General features: G+C 51.6%; 1 protein-coding gene across 1 annotated transcript in view; it reads right to left on the bottom strand.

Annotated features, from left to right (window-relative positions):
• CRHR1 (corticotropin releasing hormone receptor 1) overlaps positions 1-21,951 on the bottom strand; it is a 116,163-nt gene that overhangs the window by 6,459 nt on the left and 87,753 nt on the right. Inside the window, exons 7-12 of the mRNA XM_074940737.1 lie at positions 21,500-21,653; positions 19,720-19,780; positions 18,501-18,573; positions 10,659-10,744; positions 6,105-6,240; positions 5,434-5,475 (exon numbers count right to left, since the gene is read on the bottom strand). Coding sequence (XP_074796838.1) covers positions 5,434-5,475; positions 6,105-6,240; positions 10,659-10,744; positions 18,501-18,573; positions 19,720-19,780; positions 21,500-21,653 — 552 coding nt within the window. The remainder of the gene's footprint in view (positions 1-5,433; positions 5,476-6,104; positions 6,241-10,658; positions 10,745-18,500; positions 18,574-19,719; positions 19,781-21,499; positions 21,654-21,951) is intronic.

Here is a 21,951-nt window from a genome sequence, read left to right as displayed (position 1 = left end):
GTTCAAACTTACAGCAGTGCAGATGCCTTGGGTGGCTGGTAAATATCAGAGATTCACAGATTCCAAGGCCAGCAGGGCCCATGGTGCTAATCTAGTCTGACCTCCCGTATGATGCAAAAAATACTTCCTGGAGTTACTGCTGAAGGGCGTTTTATTGACCGCAAGGTGCGAATTCCACCAACGGGTGCTAGGGTGGACGAAACAGCTGCGTGGGAACAGATTTCTTAGTGCCCGTCATTAGCCTTCCAAATATTTAACACCCAGACAGCTGGGGCTGCTGAGTAGCTGGCACTGCCCCCTTTCCATTCCCCTGGCTCCGAGCTGTGTCCCGAGTTAGTGCAGGGGACGATTGTTTCCCATGGAGCCCCCCCAGCAATCAATCCAGTCTCAACGCATTGTTTGCCTGCGCTGTGGGCTCTGCAGCAGAACCAGGCCACACACTCTGTGCAGTCCAGCAGCGTGTCCTGTCTGACAGTGGAGCTAGGAATGGGATCGAGGAGCCTGGTCTATGTAATGGCTACTGGGTGTGTCTGCATCTCAGCGCTTCATGACCCTGGGCGAGCACGGAAATTCTGGAGGGCTCTGAAATTCCCAGGTTGTCTCCAGCGATGTCCAGGCCTAAGTTGCCTGTTATTTGCTCACTGGGGCAAGCGCCAGCTGCTAGCCCAGCTTGCCCTGCTGCAATCCTATGGGAGGCCCCGACAGCATGGTGATGAGATGGAGAATCATAGAATCATAGAAGATTAGGGTTGGAAGAGACCTCAGGAGGTCATCTAGTCCAACCCCCTGCTCAAAGCAGGACCAACACCAACTAAATCAGCCCAGCCAGGGCTTTGTCAAGCTGGCCTTAAAAACCTCTAAGGAAGGAGATTCCACCACCTTCCTAGGTAACCCATTCCAGAGCTTCACCACCCTCCTCGTGAAATAGTGTTTCCTAATATCCAACCTAAGCCTCCCCCACTGCAACTTGAGACCATCGCTCCTTGTTCTGTCACCTGCCACCACTGAGAACAGCCGAGCTCCATCCTCTTTGGAACCCCACTTCAGGTAGTTGAAGGCTGCTATCAAATCCCCCCTAACTCTTCCCTTCTGCAGACTAAATAACCCCAGTTCCCTCAGCCTCTCCTCGTAAGTCATGTGCCCCAGCCCCATGATCATTTTTGCTGCCCTCTGCTGGACTGTCTCCAATTTGTCCACATCCTTTCTGTAGCGAGGGCCCCAAAACTGGACGCAATACTACAGATGTGACTTCACCAGTGCCGAATAGAGGGGAATAATCACTTCCCTCGATCTGCTGGCAACGCTCCTGCTAATACAGCCCAATATGCCGTTGGCCTTTTTGACAACAAGGGCACCCTGCTAACTCATATCCAGCTTCTCATCCACTGTAATCCCCAGGTCCTTTTCTGCAGAACTGCCGCTTAGCCAGTCGGTCCCCAGCCTGTAGTAGTGCATGGGATTCTTCCGTCCTAAGTGCAGGATTCTGCACTTAGAGACACAAGGAAGCTGCTGCTGATGGTGTGAGCTGCAGAAGAGAAGGCTCTTGCACCCACAGTGTCTATAGGGTTGGGCAGAGAGGACGCCAATGCTAAAGGAAGGGAGTGGGGAGGGCAGTACAGAGAGAGAAGGTCAAAGGCAGAGTGGGGGGGTGGATTTTGAACTGGGTCTAAACCGTGCTGGTGAGTGGGGTGCACGGGGCCATGCTTCTTTGAAGAGGGAGGCAGCATTCTGCACTTGCTAGACTCTGGAGAGCTGTGATTGGGGAGGCTGCGGATGTGGCTGGACAGCAGCTGCTGCAGAGGAATAGACTTGTAGGAACCGAGGAAGAAAGAGGCAGATGGGAAGTTGTAACATATGGGGGAGGCTGCAGAAGGAAATGCCAGGCAGATTTGCAACATAGGGGAAGGGGAGTTCAGGGTCAAAGATCACAGCAACAGGAGGTCAGAGAAAGGAGCTTTTTATCTGATCCATGTGGAAAGAAATAGCCTCTCTCCACCTGCTACAAATTCAGTATCTGGCAGCATCTTCCCCTTGTTCTGGGCTTCGTGTTTCTTTATGACTTAGACAGGAAACATGTGCTTTGGAACACACATCTCAAATAATATCAGTGTTATCTCAAATAATATTATTGTTATATGTAGCTCTGCCATTGTTATCAGATGGCAGTGCTACATATAGACCTACACATTCTTTTTCTTAGTGTGTGAGGAAGTTTTTAGTCTTGGAAGAAATGCCGCGTTGTTGGTTTTCAGATGCGGTTTCCTTGGGGGGAGCTGTTGCGAGTAGCAGGAGAGTTTGCTCTCTTTCTTAACCTCTGTAAGTAGAGTCTGTTCCAGGGATAGAGTTGGGAGCTGGCATTGGGATTTGGGCTGAGTGTACTGAAAGAGGAGATTGCCTGTGTTCTATCTGTGCCCACCTCTGTTCCAGGACTGGTGAATATACAGTAAATAAACAAATTACACCAATATCCCCAGCCTCCACATTACTGATTTCTCCTCTAACAGGAAGCGGACTTGCATGGTCCTGACATCTGCAACCTCTCCGCAGAGGGGAGCTGGTATTATTTACCACATACTGAAAGCCAACAGGGCTCAGGGCACACAGAGGAGTCATGGCTCTGCCCCAAGGGGTTTACAAGTCAGTCTGCAGGGAAGCTAATAACAGAATCACACATCGGTTCCCTGGTCTCCAACATGCTGCATTAAAACCCTCCATGGGTAATATGGAAAAAAGAGCCCCAGCTTTCCTTTGTCTCCATCTTGGCTGCCCCCTGGTGGGCTCAGGAAGGATTCTGAGATGCTTCCCAACAGGCCCTCTTGGAAGTCCCACTTTCAGTTCCTCCGCTGCCCTGGCTAATTTGCAACAATGCATCCTGTCACCAAGATGTCTGTCCCTTCCCCTCCATGCTGATCTTAGCATGCATTGCAAAGCCCCGTGGATTCCTAGTTCATCCCATCCCACATCTTCCCTCGGGGTTTCAAGCTCCCCGGGAGCCAGTCCAGCACGTTTATCTTTTCAGCCCCTTTCTAGCTAATGTTCCTTCCCTGTTGGGAGTGGCTGTTGGGGCAGGAATGCTGTCAGGTGATTAGAGGAAGGGACTTGCAGTGGGACTCGCTGGCTCTGGGAGAAAGTGCTGGCTAGTGGTTACAGCAGGAAAGTGGGCATCAGGAGTCCAGTTGTACTGCAAGCTCTGCCACTGACTCACCGCACGACCCTTGGCCATGTCACTTCTCTGCCTGGGCCGAGTGCCCTCTCTGTGAACAGGGGCCACGCTAATTCTCCACGAGTGTGTTGTGAGGATGAATTGGTAAATAGCTGAGCTCTCTCTGAGTGCCAAGCATTATGGCCCAAATCCTCAAGTACTTCCTCTGGAAGTTAGGAGCCTAAACACCTTTGAGGATCTGGGCCTATTCAGAACATAAGAACTGCCATACTGAATCAGACCAAAGGTCCATCTAGCCCAGTCTCCTGTCTTCCCACAGTGGCCAATGCCAGGTGTTTCAGAGGGAATGAACAGTGATTTGCTCCCCTGGTTGCTCCTTGGTCAGTTTTAGCCTGACTGACCACAGCAAACTGCCTGTTATCAAAGCATAAGCCACGAAGGGGCTCAGAACATCACTCAGCCTCAGTGACTGAACAAAACCTCATGCCTTGGTGACGGGGAGGGCAAAGCCAATCTCATCCTTGAATTATTAACTAGATCATTTTGCTGCTTTGCAGAAGGTGGGAAACAGTTTAAAAAAGAAAGTTTTTAAAAATAATAATAAAAAAAATCCATCCACAAAGATCCCAAGACAGAAAGCAGCCCTGATGGGTGAGTTCTTTAGCAAACACCAGACTGTTAGCTCACAGAACTGCTGGCTTGGGAGCTGTCTCTCCCCAAGGGAAGGCTATGGACGGATACAGAAAAGAGATGCTGTGTTTTCCTTCAGCGTCGGAAAAGGCTTTTTATGTTCCACATCCCCCGGGATCTGCTGTTTCTGTCCTGTACCCAGCCATCCATTCTTACAGCTAGCAAAGGTGTGAAAGCAATTACAGGGAGGCATAATACTTAGCCCTGCCAGGAATGCAGGGGACTGGACTAGATGACCTCTTGAGGTCCCTTCCAGTCCTCTGATTCTGTGTGAAACACGGAAACACAACCGATCAGCCCAGAGAGGGGCTTTTGTTTGGCTATACATGTTCCATTTCTCTTGGGTCACAATGCAGTAGGTTTGGTGAAATGATCCCTGTATTCGAACAGATGGTGCACCCGACACTGGTGTGCTGCCCTGGCAAACTCTGCTCATCTTAGGAAAGGGTTTACAGGGACACCAACTAATGGACAAATTGGACTGGGGTCTTGTTGTGGAAGTTTTGCCATGCACTGCATCAAAATAGCCTCACGCTCCTTCGGCCAGCCCAGCAGCACCCTTTCTCTGGTCACAGGAGCAGAGCCGGCTGAAATGTCCTCATTGAAAAGGATGTTGAACGAAAAATGGGGCCAAACCGAACATTCATATGGAAAGTTTTGTTCCGGCTGTAATTTCCCAAGACCGAATCATTTTACAGTAAAAGCCTTTGGGGAAAATGTTCAGTTTTCAGGAAAATGTTTGGTTTCTGATTTGCAAAATCTGACCCTTTTAACCAACCCCCCCCAACTTCCCCACCCCCATAAATGTTTTCAAGACACTGAAAATGTTTGTTTCCAGTTTTTCTTTTTTGTTGAAAAAACCCCCGAACCCAAGAAATTTTAATGGGAAATTCTGATGAAAATGATTCAAGCCTGAGGTTTTCCCATGACGAATACTTGCCATTTTTTGACCCACTTTCCCCAGAAGTGATATTAGGAGGGGGTGTGTGTGTCTCCTGGTGACACAGTTTCGTACCTTGGAAATTAATCCCAAGGAGGGCAACAAACCCAGAATCTGTTCAGCACAGGCAGGGAATGTAGCAACTGCACACAGTTGTGACCGTCTCTTGGCCTTCCAGACGATGCAGTGCTCAGTTTGTTGCTGAAATGCAGGGCAGGGAGCTGGCGTATTTGTGAATAGTGCCGATTACAAGCTCTGCGGGAACAGATCTGGCATTGCTGGGAGAAGGTGACTCCCACTGATGAGTTGACTCCTGCCCTTCCAGTCTTGGAACCACACCCAGCTCTGCCAATGCTCCTTAGTCCCTGGTCTTTACTACCCCTGCCAGCCGATTTGGACACAGAAATACTGGGGACCAGGTTAAATCCACCACACTTGTTTCATTATGGCTCCAAGTGTCAGGAAAGCCCAGGTCTCCCAGGGTGACCAGCCCTGGGCCCATCTCCCCATCCATTAATACAGTCATTAGATTGGACAGGCAGGGCTGTTTCATTTGTCAGGCACAGCGGGAACTCCCATGTGGAAGCTGTACAGCTGAGAGATCCCCCTCCATCCCCTCACCTCACAAGGAAATGCTCACCTCGCTGTTCAGGAAGCAGTAGAAGACGGAGACAAAGAAGCCCTGGAAGAAAGAAACACAGTAATTATGAACTGTATGAAGCAGGGACCAGGGCCCACGGGCTACTCTGGGGCTGACAGCCGCCTGCGTTGCATTGATCAGACATGTCCATTCTTGTCACAGGTGCTTTACTTAAAGCCTGAGCTCCTGGAGTCAAGTGATGGAGTAAGAATCTTGGCTGTCATTAAACAAAACAGGAAGTTTCTAGCCCTTGTGGTTGCAGAGAAAAGCTGGAAATGTGACCGGGGTGTGACTGACAGGCCTAGAAATCAGAAGGCAAAGAAATAGACTCCCCCTCAATTCATATCTTTGATCTCATGATTTTTAAGCCAATCTCCGGTTTGTTGGGTTGTGGGGCCAGCCTGGGTAAAATCTTGCCATTTCACAGGGTTTGGTGTAGAACCCAGCAGTGATGTCAGTGAGGGTGGCCACTGGTCTCGGTACGGCCGGGCGAGCTGAGCATCCCCAGGATGTGCATCTGATGAAGCTTCAGGCACATTTTCCAGCTGGGTGACATATTTCCTGGCTATGGTTCTGGCCAGGGGCGTGGGCTGTTAAGCAGGGCCTGCCGGTGCATGCAGGGTTCTGGCCAGGAGGGGATGATGCTGGGCGCATACCCCCGGGGCACATACCTGGAAAGATTCCAGGAAGGAGTTGAAGTAGATGAAAACGACCCGGGAGATCTCGTCTTCCCCTGGATTCACAAAGAACAGCATGTAGGTGATGCCCAGCAACGGCAGCAGGACCAGCGTGGCCTTCACTGCTTTCCTGAGGAATGAACACAGGGTTCAACCACATCAGTACAGCAGCTGATTCCTCCCCCTGCCACCACCCCGGGGCAGATCTGAGCAGGGAGGTTGGGATCAATTTCTCTTACTGGACAAAGGTACGGCAATCAGATTATTGTGAGCAGGGGAGTGGGGAAGCCACAGAAACTTGCTGGAACAATGATAATCGATGAGATGCGGTAATACTGGGGTACAAAATGTCTAGGCATGACAGAGTAGGTTGCGCTGGTGGGGGAGTGGCACTGTATGTGAAAGAAAGCACAGAATCAAATATTGGAAAAATCTTAAATGAATCAAACTGTGCCATAGAATCTCTCTGGATAGAAGTTTCATGCTTGAATAATATGAGTATAGCAGTAGGAATACACTACCGACCACCTGACCAGTCTGGTGACAGGAAGAGTAGGGAGGATAAACAAACAGAAAACCCACTAATAATGACAGGTTTCAGAGTAGCAGCTGTGTTAGTCTGTATTCGCAAAAAGAAAAGGAGGACTTGTGGCACCTTAGAGACTAACCAATTTATTTGAGCATAAGCTTTCGTGAGCTACAGCTCATTGCTCAAATAAATTGGTTAGTCTCTAAGGTGCCACAAGTCCTCCTTTTCTTTTTGCCAATAATAATGGGGGATTTCAGCTAGTCCCATAGTGACTGGGTATGTGTCACCTCAGGACGGGATGCAGAGATACATTTTCTAGACACCAAACTTTCTAGACTGCTTCTTGGAGCAGCTAGTCCTGGAGCCCACAAGGGAAGAGGCAGTTCTTGATTCAGTCCTAAGTGGTGCACAGGGTCAGGTCCAGGAGGTGAATATAGCTGAACTGCTGGTAATAGCGCCATCCTGCAATTAATTCAACATCCTCGTTGGGAAGAAAATATCAAAGAAGCTCACCATAGTAGCATTTAACTTCAAAAGGGGAACTACATAAAAATGAGGAAGCCAGTTAAACAGCAATTAAAAGAAACAGTCACAAGAGTGACATGCCTGCAAACTGCATGGAAACTCTTAAAAAAACATCATAACAGAGGCTCAAATTAAATGTATAGCCCAAATTAAAAAAAAAAGAGGACCAAAAAATGCCACCATCATTAAAAAACAGAGTAAAAGAGGCAGTTAGAGGCAAAAAGGCATCCTTTAAAAACTGGAAGTCAAATCCTACAGAGGCAAATAGAAAGGTCCATAAACTTGGTATGTCAAGAAGGAAAGTATAATTAGGCAGGTCAAGTATAATTAGACAAAAAATAATTTGAAGAGCAAGTAGCAAAAGACACAAAAACTAACAGCAAAAATAAAATTAAGTACATCAGAAGTAGGAAGCCTGCTAAACAATCTGTGGGGTCACTGGATGATCGAGGTGCTAAAGGAGCATTCAAGGAAGACAAGGTTACTGTGAGAAGCTAAATGAATTCTTTGCATTGGTCTTCGCTGCAGAGGATGCAAGGAAGATTCCCACACCTGAGCCATTATTTTCAGGTGACAAATCTGAGGAACTGTCCCAGATTGAGGTATCAATAGGAGGAGGTTTTGGAACAAATTGATAAATTAAACCGTCATAAGTTACCAGGACCAGATGGGATTCACCCAAGAGTTCTGAAGGAACTCAAATGTGAAACTGAAGAACTACTAATTCTGGTATGTAGCCTATCACTTCAATCAGCCTCTGTACCAGGTGACGGGAGGACAGCTAATGTAACACCGATTTTTTTAAAAAGGCTCCAGAAGTGATCCTGGCAATTACAGGCCGCTAAGCCTGACTTCAGTACCAGGCAAGTTGTTTAAAACTATAGTAAAGAACAGAATTATCAGACACATAGATAAACACTATACGCAGCGGAAGAGTCAACACAGCTTTTGTAAAGGGAAATCATGCCTCACTAATCTATTAGAATTCTTTGAGGGGCTCAGCAAACACGTGGTCAAGGGTGATCCAATCGATATAGTGTACCTGGACCTGGAACTAAAATGATGAGGAGGTGGAACAATTTCCATATGGGGAGAGATTAAAAAGACTGGGACTGTTCAGCTTGGAAAAGAGAAGCCTAAGGGGGGATATGATGGAGGTCTATAAAATCATGACTGGTGTGTCGAAAGTGAATAAGGAAGTGTTAATTACCCCTTCACACAAGAACCGTGGGTCACTCCAATGAAATTAATAGGCAGCAGGTTTAAATAAACATAAGGAAGTATTTCTTCACACAACACACTGTCAACCTGTGGAACTCATTGCCAGGGGACGTTGTGAAGGCCAAAAGTATAACAGGGTTCAAAAAAGAACTAGCTCAGTTCATGGAGGATAGGTCCATCAATGGCTATTAGCCAGGATGGGCAGGGACACAACCTTGTGCTCCGGCTGTCCCTAAGCCTCAGCAGCTGTCTAGGTAAGTACAAATCCATCCTCATCTCAACCATGTGCTAGGTACAATCTGGCTCCTCTCCTGCAGGGGAAGCATCCCCCAATAACATCGAGCTCCTGTAATAGAGGCAGTCCCATGGGAATGAGCCCACTAAATATTTTTAAAAATCTGGACCAGCATCCCTGCAAGACCCCTGGAATTTTAGGACTTGGTGATTGTCTCTTTTTGGAAAGTGCTGCTCAGCAGAGGGAGGGTTAAATTTTCTGTGCCATGTGCCGGCAAAAGCTCTGGCGGGCCGGTGTTTGAGCTGCATCGATTAATTCCTCCTCATTAGTCCTTTGCTTTGCTCCCAAGTGGCAATTTAATTCTCACCTCCGTGCCGGGATTGGGAGGGCCAGCTTTGGGGAGCAGAAGGTTTGCTCCCATGGTGGGAGGCTTTTGCAAAGGCCGTTACTCAGCTGCTAATTGCTCCCTTTAGTGGAGGACCTAGCAGCTCGAGGTCTCTGGCCTGGGCTCTCTGGCTGCCTTTTCAAAAGCCTTGAGTGATTAGGGTGGTTAGGGTTAATGGGGGCTGTGCTCTGAAGTCATGTTGGTGCTTTTCGAAGGTAGACCCCAGCCTCTGAAAGCTTCACACCCCATGACCCGTTGCACTGTCCTTTTTGCCTGAGTCCCCTTCAGTGTGAAAGTTGCCAGCCCCCCTTGGGGCCACAATGCACCTGCAGGAACCAAAGGAGATCATTCATTAATGAGAGTTCCAGGCAGCTTCAGAGACAGTGCTGCCGAAATGCAACCACCTCTGGGGTGGGGAGTGGCAGAGTACGTGGGAGGAATGGGGAACGTTTGGCCAGGAACAGCAGGCAAAACCAGAGTGCTCTTATAGCCAGGAGCAAGGATCTTTAAATAGGGTTTCCAACGTTGCTCGCTCTCCCCACCTTCACTCACTTGCTCATTTTCACCAGGCTGGTTCATGGGGTTGGGGCACAGGGCGGGAGAGGGCTCTGGCTTGGGGTGTGGGCTCTGGGGTGGGGCCAGGGATGAAGGGTTTGGGGTGAAGGAGGGGGCTCCGGGATGGGGGGTGGAGTCGAGGTGTTCAGAGTATGGGAGAGGGCTCTGGGCTGAGGCAGAGGGCTGGGGAGTGGAAGAGGGTATGGGCTCTGGGCTGGGAGTGCGGGTTCTGTGATGGGGCCAGAAATGAGGGGTTCAGGGTGTGGGACGGGGATCTGGGCTGGGGCAGGGGTGTTGGAGGGCTCTGGCTGGGGGTGCAGGCTCTGGGGTGGGGCTGGGGATGAGGGATTTGGGGTGTAGGAGGGTGCTCCGGGCTGCGACAAGGGGTTCAGAGGGCGGGAGGGGGCTCCGTGCTGGGGCAGGGGGTTGGGGTGTGGGAGGGCTCTGGCTGGGGGTGCAGACTCTTGGGGTGGGGCTGGGGATGAAGGGATTTGGAGATGGGGGGGAGGGATGGATAGCGAGGGGGGAGGGATAGCTCAGTGGTTTGAGCATTGGCCTGCTAAACCCAGGGTTGTAAATTCAATCCTTGAGGGGGCCATTTAGGGATCTGGGGCAAAAATTGGGGATTGGTCCTGCTTTGAGCAGGGGTTGGACTAGATGACCTCCTGAGGTCCCTTCCAACCCTGATATTCTATGATTTGGGGTGTAGGAGGGTGCTCCGGGCTGGGACCAAGGGGTTAGGAGGGTGGGAGGGGGATCAGGGCTGGGGCTGGGGGTTGTGGGGCAGGAGGTACTAAGGGGTGCAAACATTGGAGCCGGAGTTATTAGATTAATGAACTCAGGGAGCCAGTGTCCAGGGCCCCAGTACAAGGAGCAGCCCGTGGCAAAGGTAGACCAGGGAGGCAAGGCCAGGGCATTCCCATGCCATGACTCCTGCCCAGCTTTTGAGAGGCCCAGAGAGGCCTTGGGCAGCCAGTGGCTAGTCAGGGCAGCTCTCCATGTTACTTTATTTATACGCCAGGAAAGAAGTGAATTGGGGCCCCCCTCAGCCAATCTGTCTGCGTCCTGCCAGTGGCATTCTGGCGGGCATGCTGCTACCTGTACTGCATGGTCTCCGAGGTGGTCGAGGCTCGGAGCTTGGTCATGAGGATTCGGACGATGTTGAATAAGAAGATGAAGTTGATCTGCAAGAGACAAACGGTGGAAAGTCGCCAGTGTTCACACGTCTCCCACGCCTCACCCCGCGCGCCACGGAACAATCCTGAAAGGACTCCAGAAAAAATAAAATCTAGTGCCCAGAGAACCGCTGCCGAAAGCCTTGCAGAGCCTTTGCCCATAGCACTCGCCTTCTGCACTGGGTCCTGATTTCACGCCCACGGGAAATGAGGTTGGTGTTTCATTCCATTTCCTAGCAGGCATCTGTCCATAGTGTTAGGATATAGATATTCAGGCCTGTCGGTAAAGGCCTGTACTCGAAGAATTTAGGTGTATTCTTATCACTTGGCTAGTTAGGGGTATAAAAGAAAGAATCAAAATCACTGTCTGCCAGTGTAAGGTCCTTCTCTTACTGTGACAGTCTGAGGCCTGGTTCTTAGATTAAGGCCTTTGGCTAAGCAACAGAGGCAGCCATAAGCTGGGAAGTGAAGGGTCACATCCTCACATTCCAAACTAGTCACATTGAAAGAAGGTGCCATTGGGCTGTTAGGATACAATCCTGTCCTGATAGTGCCTATCACCTCCAGAGAAAGGGAAGTGCCTAGAAAATGTAAAAGGAAACTTAGTTTGATAGCATCCTGTCTGGCAAGAACTCACTTATCAATAGCTGGGCTGTGAAATCCTCACTTCTGTATTGTTTTGTCATTATAGTTCCCACTTTGCTATTGTTTGTCTGTATAATCTCTGTCTGGTTCTGTGATTGTTCCTGTCTGCGGTATAATTAATTTTGCTGGGTGTAAACTAATTAAGGTGGTGGGATATAATTGGTTACATAATCATGTTACAATATGTTAGTAGCGGTTAGTTAAATTTCAGGAAAATGATTGGCTAAGGTATAGCTAAGCAGAACTCAAGTTTTACTATATAGTCTGCAGTCAATCAGGAAGCGGGAGTGGGTGTGTGGGTGGGGGAGATGGGAACAGGGAATGTGGGTAAGGAAATTGGAATCATGTTTTGCTAAAGGGGGAGATGGGAACAGGGAATGGGGGTAAGGAAATTGGAATCATGTTTGGCTAAGGGCAGGAATGGGAACAAGGAAACAGGTGTAAGGCTCTGTGGTGTCAGAGCTGGGAAGGAGGACACTAAGGAAGGAAACTGGAATCATGCTTGCTGGAAGTTCACCCCAATAAACATCAAATTGTTTGCACCTTTGGACTTCGGGTATTGTTGCTCTCTGTTCATGGGAGAAGGACCAGGGAAGGAAGCGGGTGAAGGAATAAGCCCCCTAACACATAGCATTACATTCCCTTCGAAGCTGGCACAATTGGTCTGTCCTGACCGGATCGGGAGTGGACTAGCAGGCAGATTGGCGTTTATGGACAGAGCTGCAGGTTCGGCGCTCAGGGCTGTAACAGCAGGGGATGGGGTGTCACATCTCCTAAGCCTACTGGATTTTGCAGGATGTGCCCTGCGTTTGGCTGTCAGGCACAAGCTCCTCCCCAAACACCTCGTAGCCCAGGGGACAGCAGAGCTCAGAGCCAGAAGCCAAGGCGCCTAATTCTCACCTCGCCTGGCTGCTGGTTCTGTTTCTGTGCTGCTCCCAACCCTTCTACTGACCCAGGCCTCACACCCCAACTGAGAGCTGTGGATAGCACCCAGACCTCTCATGCGGCAGCTCTGCAGCTAATCCACTCAGTCCTGAGGCTTTCAAAGCCAACAGGCTTTGGTTAGTCTGTCACTAAACTCGGCACCAACCATGAATCCATACTCCCCACCCAGAGTCTGGACTCCTGCTTGCCACTGTTCTCCTGTAGGCTAGCAGTAGTTTGCAACCCACTGGCCAAGCGCGCATCAAATCCTCCTCCAGTGGCTAGTCTGAATAGCATATATTATTTATTGTGTTTCTTATGGTCATGCCTAAGAATGGGGCCCCACTGTGCTAGGTGCGGTACAGACATGGGATAGTTGCTGGTCCCTGCCCCAAATTGCTCACAATTGAAACAGAGCAGCTAGACCCGGGGCGGGGGTAGAAACACACTAGCCGTGGGATGGCAGCAAGTGGCATGTTAGTGCCATTATTTTTGTGGGGGGTTAGTTCGGAGGGGATCAGCTGAACAGAAAGAAAAGGGAAGGGAAGGGGATGAGGGGGACAGGGCAGGGGCAATGGAAAGTTCTCTGAATGTCCCAAAGTTCCTGCTTTGGCTGCTTCTACTCTAAACAGCTGGAGTCCCTGGCTGGTTCCTCTCCGCACCTTTCCCCTCCAGCCATGGCTACGTCTGTCACTCAAATGCTTTGCCCCTCAAGCTTCCTGAGTGTTTCTGGGGCCTCTTGGTCAGTCTGTGAGGCATCCCCGGCCGAGCGGTTTTTCCTGCGGGGGGCTGCGCAGCTTGGCTGCCTCCCTGACCGTGGAGAAAGAAGGTTGCTTGGATCTGGCTGCAGGTCAGGCCCAGGCATGTGTCCAGAGAGCCAGGGCTGGCTGCCAGGAGAGGTGGATGGCTAATGCTTTAGTCCAACACCAGTTGCTGGGCTCAATCCAGGCATCACTGGGTGAAGTTTAAGGGCTTGTGATATACAGGAGGTCAGACTAGAACAGGGAATCAAATAGCCCCTCTATAAATCTTATGTGACAGAGCCCCTCCAGTTAGAGACGCAGCCAAGCTCCCGTCTCTTGGGGTTTGGTCACCAGACGAAGCTCAAACCTTAATGCTGTTTCTCTTCTGATGGTGGGAAAAAGCACAGCCCCCCTCCCCCCCACTTCTCTGTTCCTGCTCCCGGGGTAGCGACAGGACCGGGCTGGAGAATGCAGTTACCCTGATGGCTGGTCAGTGCCATCACATCGGGGGGGAAAACCATCCCCCAAGGGCAGAAACTTGCAGAGAAAGCTGTGGTGCCAGGGAGGCGTCGATCCGAGCCAGCCTTGCCCGGCCGTGCCGCTCTGCCTCTGTGGTGGGCAGGGGATGAAAAGGCCTCATTACCCATATGCTGGTGGGAGACGAGTGCTCTCTCCCCGGGGGCCAGTTCTGAGCAGACAGGCTCTGCTGCCCAGCCATCCATATCCCCCTCTGCCTTGAGCTGTGTGTCAGTGATTGCCCTGGCATAAGGCGGGCATCAGACTCACTCACTGCACACAGGAGTAGATGTTGCTGCATGGCAGGGCGAACCAGGCCCTAGAGGGGAGCAGACCCTCTGAGAGCCAGGCCACCTGCCCTATGCCAGCTGGGTGCCCAGAATTCATCTCAAGACAGCAGGGCTGATCTCAAAGGGCCAGGCTCAAGTCTGGCATAAGCAAGCATAACGTGCCCCAGGAGCCAAGCCGGACTAAGTGCGGCATGCCGTGGGGAAGGTGGAAAAGCTGGTGCATGCTCTGCTCCCGCTCCTCAGATCCCCAGAGCTGCTGGGAGCTGATTTAGCTTCTGGTGCAAGTTATGAGCATCCTCAGAGCGGCTCTGTTGTCTGCTGGCTGCTAATGACCCCCAAGGGGCTGTTGGGTTTCTGGGGATGGCTGGAACACAGCATGTCCCCTGAGCCATGCACCCTGCCTTGGGGTGATGGTATAGGGCTGGCTACACTACCTCCATAGTGATCTCCCTTGCACTGGGGGGACCATCAGCTTGTCGCTGCTGGGAACCAGGTAGAGCCAGCAGAGCTCTGGGCAAGTGAGCTACAATCGATTCCTTCCCGTGCCTCAGCGACAGGACTAGGTTCCAGTCAGCCTCTCCTGTGCTGGTGGAATCTCCATCCTTCGAGGTTTTTAAGGCCCGGCTTGACAAAGCCCTGGCTGGGATGATTTAGTTGGGGATTGGTCCTGCTTTGAGCAGGGGGTTGGACGAGATGACCTCCTGAGGTCTCTTCCAACCCTAATCTTCTATGATCCTATGAAACTCACTCAAGCCCCTAGGGCTGGCCAAGTGTATAAGACTAGAACTTAGCCAACAATTCAGTTGACACACAACCGAGGGCCTCATTTATTCCTGGGGATGCTGAAGGAGAAGGAAAAGACCCAGCTCGACTCTTAGATCCCAGTGGGTGTTTGCAGGAAAACGATCTTTCTGATCTTAAATGGGGCCCATGTGATGTGGCATCACTGAGTTGCTCCAGTCTTGCAATCTCACATGGGCTTTATTACACACGCTTATAAACCCTTTCTCCCTCCATGTTTTGGGAAATTCATGGAGTCATTTCAATATTGTAAAATTGGGGGGGGTGGTTCATCTAAAAACCTCAAAAATAACAACGTAATTTTTATTAAAAAAACATTTTTTGCTGGAAAAAAAGCTTTGATGAAAAAAATGTCAATCCTGCTCTAATTCTGGTGGAGTCTTTAATGACTTCCATGATTTCCACAGGCCCCTGCCTCGTTCAACACACAGGCTGGACAGCACTCGGGGAAGGGGGCAGTTTCATTTAGCATCTTCAAAGCACTTTATTAGCAAGACATTCGGGGGTCAACTTCAGTGTCAGATCTGGACTTTGTTCCAGGGGAGAAGAGAAGTGGTGGGAGATGGAGATGGAGAGCTGGAGGGGAAGGGTTAAAAGACAGAGGGGTGGAGAAAGAGGAGGAAGAAAGAAAAAGAAGGAAAAGAAAGAGAAAGGTGAATAAGCTTCTGTGAGTCCTGGAGGCAATCAATCCATTGCCTGGCAGCTTCCCTGATTGCTGCTCCATTAATGAGGTCATGGGGGGAGCTGTAGACAGGGCCAAGCAAAACTGACACAGATTAAAAACAGTCTGGCTACCTAAAGGGCTGGGAAATGAGAAGCCAGGCCCAATTATACAGAGGAATCGAGGGGAGGCCAGTTGATACCGGTGATTAAAAGCCCTGGGTATTATTACTGATCGGCGGGAAGGGAGGAGTAGCCATGGGGGCCTTTCACATAGCTTTTCCCCTCCTGCCAACACATCCCAAGTCCCACCGCAAAACCAAGTCCCAGTGTGTCACACTCCTTCACATCTTCTGTTTACAAGGGTCGGTCAGCTGGGCAATGACCAGGTTGGCATCACAAACACCTTGCAAAGACATGGCATTTTGGGCTGTATAAGTAGGGGCATTGCCAGCAGATCGAGGGACGTGATCATTCCCCTCTATTCGACATTGGTGAGGCCTCCTCTGGAGTACTGTGTCCAGTTTTGGGCCCCACACTACAAGAAGGATGTGGAAAAATTGGAAAACGTCCAGTGGAGGGCAACAAAAATGATTAGGGGACTGGAACACATGACTTATGAGGAGAGGCTGAGGGAACTGGGATTGTTTAGTCTGCGGAAGAGAAGGATGAGGGGGGATTTGATAGCTGCTTTCAACTACCTGAAAGGGGGTTCCAGAGAGGATGGAGCTTGGCTGTTCTCAGTGGTAGCAGATGACAGAATGAGGAGTAATGGTCTCAAGTTGCAGTGGGAGAGGTTTAGGTTGCATATTAGGAAAAACTTTTTCACTAAGAGGGTGGAATGGGTTACCTAGGGAGGTGGTGGAATCTCCTTCCTTAGAAGTTTTTAAGGTCAGGCTTGACAAAGCCCTGGCTGGGATGATTTAGTTGGGGATTGGTCCTGCTTTGAGCAGGGGGTTGGACTAGATGACCTCCTGAGCTCCCTTCCAATCCTGAAATTCTATGATTCTATGAATCCCATCTGGTGAGTCCCAGTTCATTTCCTCACCAAGCGCACTCAGATACCAACAGGCCTTGAGAAGCCAGGGCTGGTCTGACGCGGCTTCTCAAAAGGAACGGATGCTCCTTTTGTGACCATTTTAAAGGTGAAAAAGGAACTTCCCAGGCACGGGGAATATTTTGGCATCCCTACAGGATCAGTCCATTGAAACAGCATCTCCCTGGCATGTCACCACAACCCCTCTGGGAAGGGGTGGGATGGCGCACCCTCTGCTTGGCACAGACCTATACCACTGGGCAGTGTTTCACTCCACCACCTTCGACATACTAGTGCAGGGGCTGGATTTACAGTACCCCCCAGTTTTACTGCCCCTTCTCCGAAGGTGGGCAGAGCAGAGGTGTCTCCTCCTTCTTTTCAGCCCTACTAGCCTTTCTCTCTCTTCTGCTCCTTCCCCCGACACGGCCTCCCTATGATCTTCTACCCAGCCTCCTCGTTAATGGGCTCATTCGCTTCCCCCCCAATCTGATCTGATCTCCTCATTCAGGCCCGAGTGGGCTCACCAGTGACCAGAGTGCTGTCTCAGTTGCTGATTCCCAGCACTCTGCCCTGGGGCCCCTCCACTGGCCCGCCCTTCTCCACTGCATGAAACACAAACCGCTCGTCTTTGCTTTCACGGCCTATACCTGCCTCAGCTCTCGTTCGCTACCCAGACGCTGACGCCCCACTCTGCTCAGCCAGAGACGCCAGCCTCCGGTGCCTGTTTGTGCCACTTTCTAACAAGCACCTTCGTGCCTTCTCCAGTGCGGCCCCTTGCGCTCCCCATAAACATCAACAAAACCACCTTCTTGTCCTCCTCACAACTCCCCTTTGCCGTGAGCCTGAAAAAAACTAGGTGCCAGTTAGGCAGCGGGTGTGCTGACACCACCCGCTGTCTGTTCTGCCGACCAGGGTTGTCTTGTATTCCCCTGTCTGTCGCTGACACCTGTTGTCTTGCAACGTTATCCTTGGGGGATCCTCTTTGGGGCAGACACTGTCATTTGGGTCTGTACTGTGCCTAGCCCAATGGGGCCCTGATCCATGCCTTGGGCCTGGAAATGCTACAAGAATACAACAAATAGATAATGTTACTAATCTGGGCAAGCCACTTTGCCATGGAATTCAGGATGGTGCCCATCTGGGATGGTTGGTAGATGTCCATTGTGGACAGTGATCTGTCTACACTGTACAGCTGACCTGAGTCAGACACAAGAAGGAGTTTGGCAGCTGGGAGAAGAGGGGAACAGTGATAAACCTGCAAGGTGGGGGGGAGTTTTGGAATTTCAGGGGCAGCAATGGGAGGGACAGACCCGGGGTTACAAGTGGGAGGGTGGTTTCCGGCTGGGAGAGGAATCAAGCAGAGAGGGTCTCCTACCAGCAGGGTGAAAAGGTGGGAGTTGGAAGTTGGGGTGAAGGATAGCTTGGGGGTGCCAAAGGAGGTGCAGAAAGGGGAGCGATTTTCAGTGTGATTACCTGTTATTGTTTGTATGGTGGGAGCACCTGGAGGATCAGGGTGCAAGGAGCTGTACAAACAGAATACAGCCCAAGATGCTTAAAGAGTTTATTAGCTGAGAGCCAACGGAGTCAGATTTTGGAGGGTGGGGGCTTAGCAGCTGGGTTAGGATCAAACGGTTTGATGAGAGCCTTGTCTAGTTAGCCGCTTGACTGCACTGGATGGGACGTCCAGTGCTGACCCAGGCAGTTACATTACGTTCTAATCCGTCCTTCCTTGCTCAAAGCAATGCTGGCTGGCTAGCTCCATTCCTGCTTTGCTTTTTCTTTATCCTTTGCTCTCTCCCCTCACGTCACCCTGTCAGGGGGCTGCCAGCAATCACAGTACAATGGCTGCCATGGGACCTGCAGGCTTTCCCCAAGGCACCCCACAGAAGCAGCTGAGTGTCAGACACCCTGACTGGCTGGCTTCGGCACATCGGGGTGAAACACTGATGGGCATTTTGGGGGTTGTGGTTATTTCCAAGACCTCAGTCTGCTGAGGCAGATGATCTCCTAAGAAATGTTCCCCCTTCACCAATCCCATGGGCAGAGCGGCTCTCCCTGGCTGAAGAGGCTGGAGCAGCTTAGGAGAATGTGGCCACCACAATCAGAACAAGATTGAAACTCATCAAGTGAACAAGAACATCTGTTCTTACCAGGAGCACCAGGATCATGGGGCCTTGGTAGATGTAATCGGTATAGACTCCTGCTCGCTTCCCGAACCAGCATCTGCAAGTCAAGCGAATGGGGCGGTCAGCATCAGGGCCATGAATCTAGGCACAACTTCCTTGGAAGAGCCCCTCCTAAGGCCTTGTCTACATGGGAAGTTATATCGGTGTACGGTAGGGTGTGAATTTAAAGCACAATAACTAGTTGGGTATAACTGCCAGTGTGGAGACTCTTAATCTGGAATAGAGGCTTGTCTACACCTGGATTTATTCTGGAATAGCTATTACTGATCAGCAACATGTGTGGATGTGCTTCTTTTGGAATTAAAGCACCTTGCTCTGGTTTAGTTTAATTTAACTAAAGAGGAATCAAGCACGCTTATTCTAGAAGAAGGGGGCGTACACATGGAGTTAGTCAGGAAGAGCAATGCACTTTAAATTGACACTTTACCCTAATCTGAATTAAACTGAGAGTGTAGGCAAGCTTTAAGAGGGCCTTTTGCTGGGTTAGTTTATGTTGCTTTGGAAGTTGTCTAATCTAAACTGAAGAGACCCTGGTATTCAAGAATTACAGCATCCACACGGGCAGTTATAAGGGTATAACCAAAGCAGTACAGGTATACAAGTCTAACATCCCATGTGGACAAGTCCTGAGAGTGTCTCCCCGGCTTTTGCCACACATCTCAACCGGTGCAAATCGTGCGGGAGTGGGAAAGGTCTTAGAGTCACAAGGCAAAACCGCGGCTGGAACACGAGGCAAGTTACCAGGCACCGAAATGGGCTAATTTTAATGCCACCGTTCACACAGAGAACACATCCTGTTCCAGCTAAGTCCTCCATTAGCAGGTCTCTGTGAAAGTGGCACAGGCGGAGTCAGTGTATAACTCTGCTGGCAGATTAAATCCCAGCTCCATTTAGCAAACACTTTGTAGGATCCCAGGCTCAGGCTAACGTCTCCTCTTCAGTCCTCACTTATCACTTCACGGGGAAAGCCCAGCAGCAGCCAGTCACTGAGCGGGACTAGGGCTCGTGCACCAAACCAAGGAAGGATCTTGTCTGTCTTTCCCCACCCTTTGCATGTAGCCGGCCTTCTGTGAACTCTTTAGGGTGGGAACATATCCACCTCTTTGTTCAGCAGCCATCCTGAGCAGTGCATCCATATCAATATTTTCCCAATGCTAATAGATGTGGTAGAAATCAGGCTTACTTCTCATTGTCATAATACAGCTTTCCCAGGGCCCAGGCAATAATGATGGGAAAAGGGATACCTGCGAGGAAAGAAACATATCTGTCTGAGTGGCAGAAGTACAGATGAAGGTCCTGGGAAGATCTACTCCAGATTTGTGACCAGGACTCGGGGGGCACTCGCGAGACGCTGCCCCCAAAGCGTCGGCTCTGGTTGGAAGATGGTTTCTAATGAAATTTACAAATTCAAAATCTGGGAATTGGGGAAAAATGCTGGCGATGTTTTCAGGACCTGTCCCCCTCCGCCTCCTTGTTTTTCAACCCAATATCGGGCTGGCCAAGGCGCTTTGGAAGTGTGAATGAGGAAAAAAATGAGGTGAAAGTTTTGAAACAAAGACAACGCGATTGAGGAAAGGTTTCTCCTTTGCTACGGCCAGCTCTGGTCCTGGATTTTGCACGGAGCTTGGTACATGCTCGTGCAGGACGCTGCCTGCCTGTGCAATGCAGACAGACGCTGATTGCCCTGAATATCCCCTGTGAGACCCGGAGCTCGGATTCAGGGAAAGCTCTGCCCCACACTACAAGCTCAGGGGCTAGGCAGGCAGAAATACCTCCTGGTCCGGGGCCCTCCCCTCTGCTGCCCACAGGATGTTCTGTGGCTGAGCACACACTGTGGGCTGCCCCCAGGGGATTGAAGATCATTTGTGCCAAGCCCTGAGGGAATCTGGGTCCAGTGTGGGGTTGATCCACCAGTGGGTGCTGCCTCCAAATGCTCCAAGTTCCTGCTGCCCTAGGAGGCACGAGAAGATGTGGTTCAGCTGTAGGGCACGGCAGCCGGGCCTACCAGAGCTGGGGCCTCACGACCATGAGAGAATCTATCCAGCCTCATCGTGGCAAGACCGGGCAGAGGTACCATGGGAGGGGCTGTTACATTCCCCTTCGGGGGAAAGCTGGCAGCTTGTCTGCTCTGCACAGATCCCCACATGCAGCGCCGGCGCCCACCCCCGGTGTCCACACGGATCCCCCGCGTGCGGCGCTGGCGCCCACCCCCGGTGTCCGCACGGATCCCCGCGTGCAGCGCTGGTGCCCACCCCCGGTGTCCGCACGGATCCCCCGCGTGCAGCGCTGGTGCCCACCCCCGGTGTCCGCACGGATCCCCGCGTGCGGCGCTGGCGCCCACCCCCGGTGTCCGCACGGATCCCCCGCGTGCAGCGCCGGCGCCCACCCCCGGTGTCCACACGGATCCCCCGCGTGCGGCGCTGGCGCCCACCCCCGGTGTCCGCACGGATCCCCGCGTGCGGCGCCGGCGCCCACCCCCGGTGTCCGCACGGATCCCCGCGTGCAGCGCCGGCGCCCACCCCCGGTGTCCGCACGGATCCCCGCGTGCAGCGCTGGTGCCCACCCCCGGTGTCCGCACGGATCCCCCGCGTGCAGCGCCGGCGCCCACCCCCGGTGTCCACACGGATCCCCCGCGTGCAGCGCCGGCGCCCACCCCCGGTGTCCGCACGGATCCCCCGCGTGCAGCGCCGGCGCCCACCCCCGGTGTCCGCACGGATCCCCCGCGTGCAGCGCCGGCGCCCACCCTGGGGCACACATCGTGAGGTCTGAATTTTCTGCATTGATTTCTCTCCCATCTGTCTCTGCCCTGCAGGACGCAGTGATGCACTTGGAGAACGATAGTGGTGGTGCAACTCGCACCCAGGGCCACTGCTCCCCAGCTGGCCCCAACCAGCAAAGGGCTTGCACAGAAAGTCAGAACCGCAGCGAATGCCCCAGTCTTGCCCGTGCTCCGTGGGACTTACACCAGCCGATGCAGATGAACATCCACTTGCGGAGCTTGTCGGTGGAGTAGGTGAGCACAATGGCCGTGTGGAGGTAGCAGCCCTCGCCGAACATCCAGAAGAAGTTGGTGACATGGAAGTAATTGTAGGCGGCTGTGACCAGGCGGCACCAGGCCTGCCACGGCGGGGAGGGATACAAAGGAAGCAGGAGAGAGTGTGCGTAAGGAACAGACCACGAAGCAATAAAACAAACAGCTCAGCCATTTCAGAGTTTCTTCTCCCCACTGGGCTGCTTGATTCATCTGGTGCTGAACAGAGACAGCACTCTTCCTACAGGAGCTCAAAGGTAGGAAGCCCCAGCAGCTCCATATTACCGAGGGGAAACAGAGGCGCACAGAGAAAGTGACTTGCCCAGGGAGACCCACTGGGTCAGTGGCAGAGACCCCATATCACTTGAATCTACGTTAGTTCTT

Source organism: Natator depressus, chromosome 27, assembly GCF_965152275.1.
Source record: "Natator depressus isolate rNatDep1 chromosome 27, rNatDep2.hap1, whole genome shotgun sequence".
Taxonomy (NCBI): Eukaryota; Metazoa; Chordata; order Testudines; family Cheloniidae; genus Natator; species Natator depressus.
This window is presented reverse-complemented; position numbering and strand designations above follow the sequence as displayed.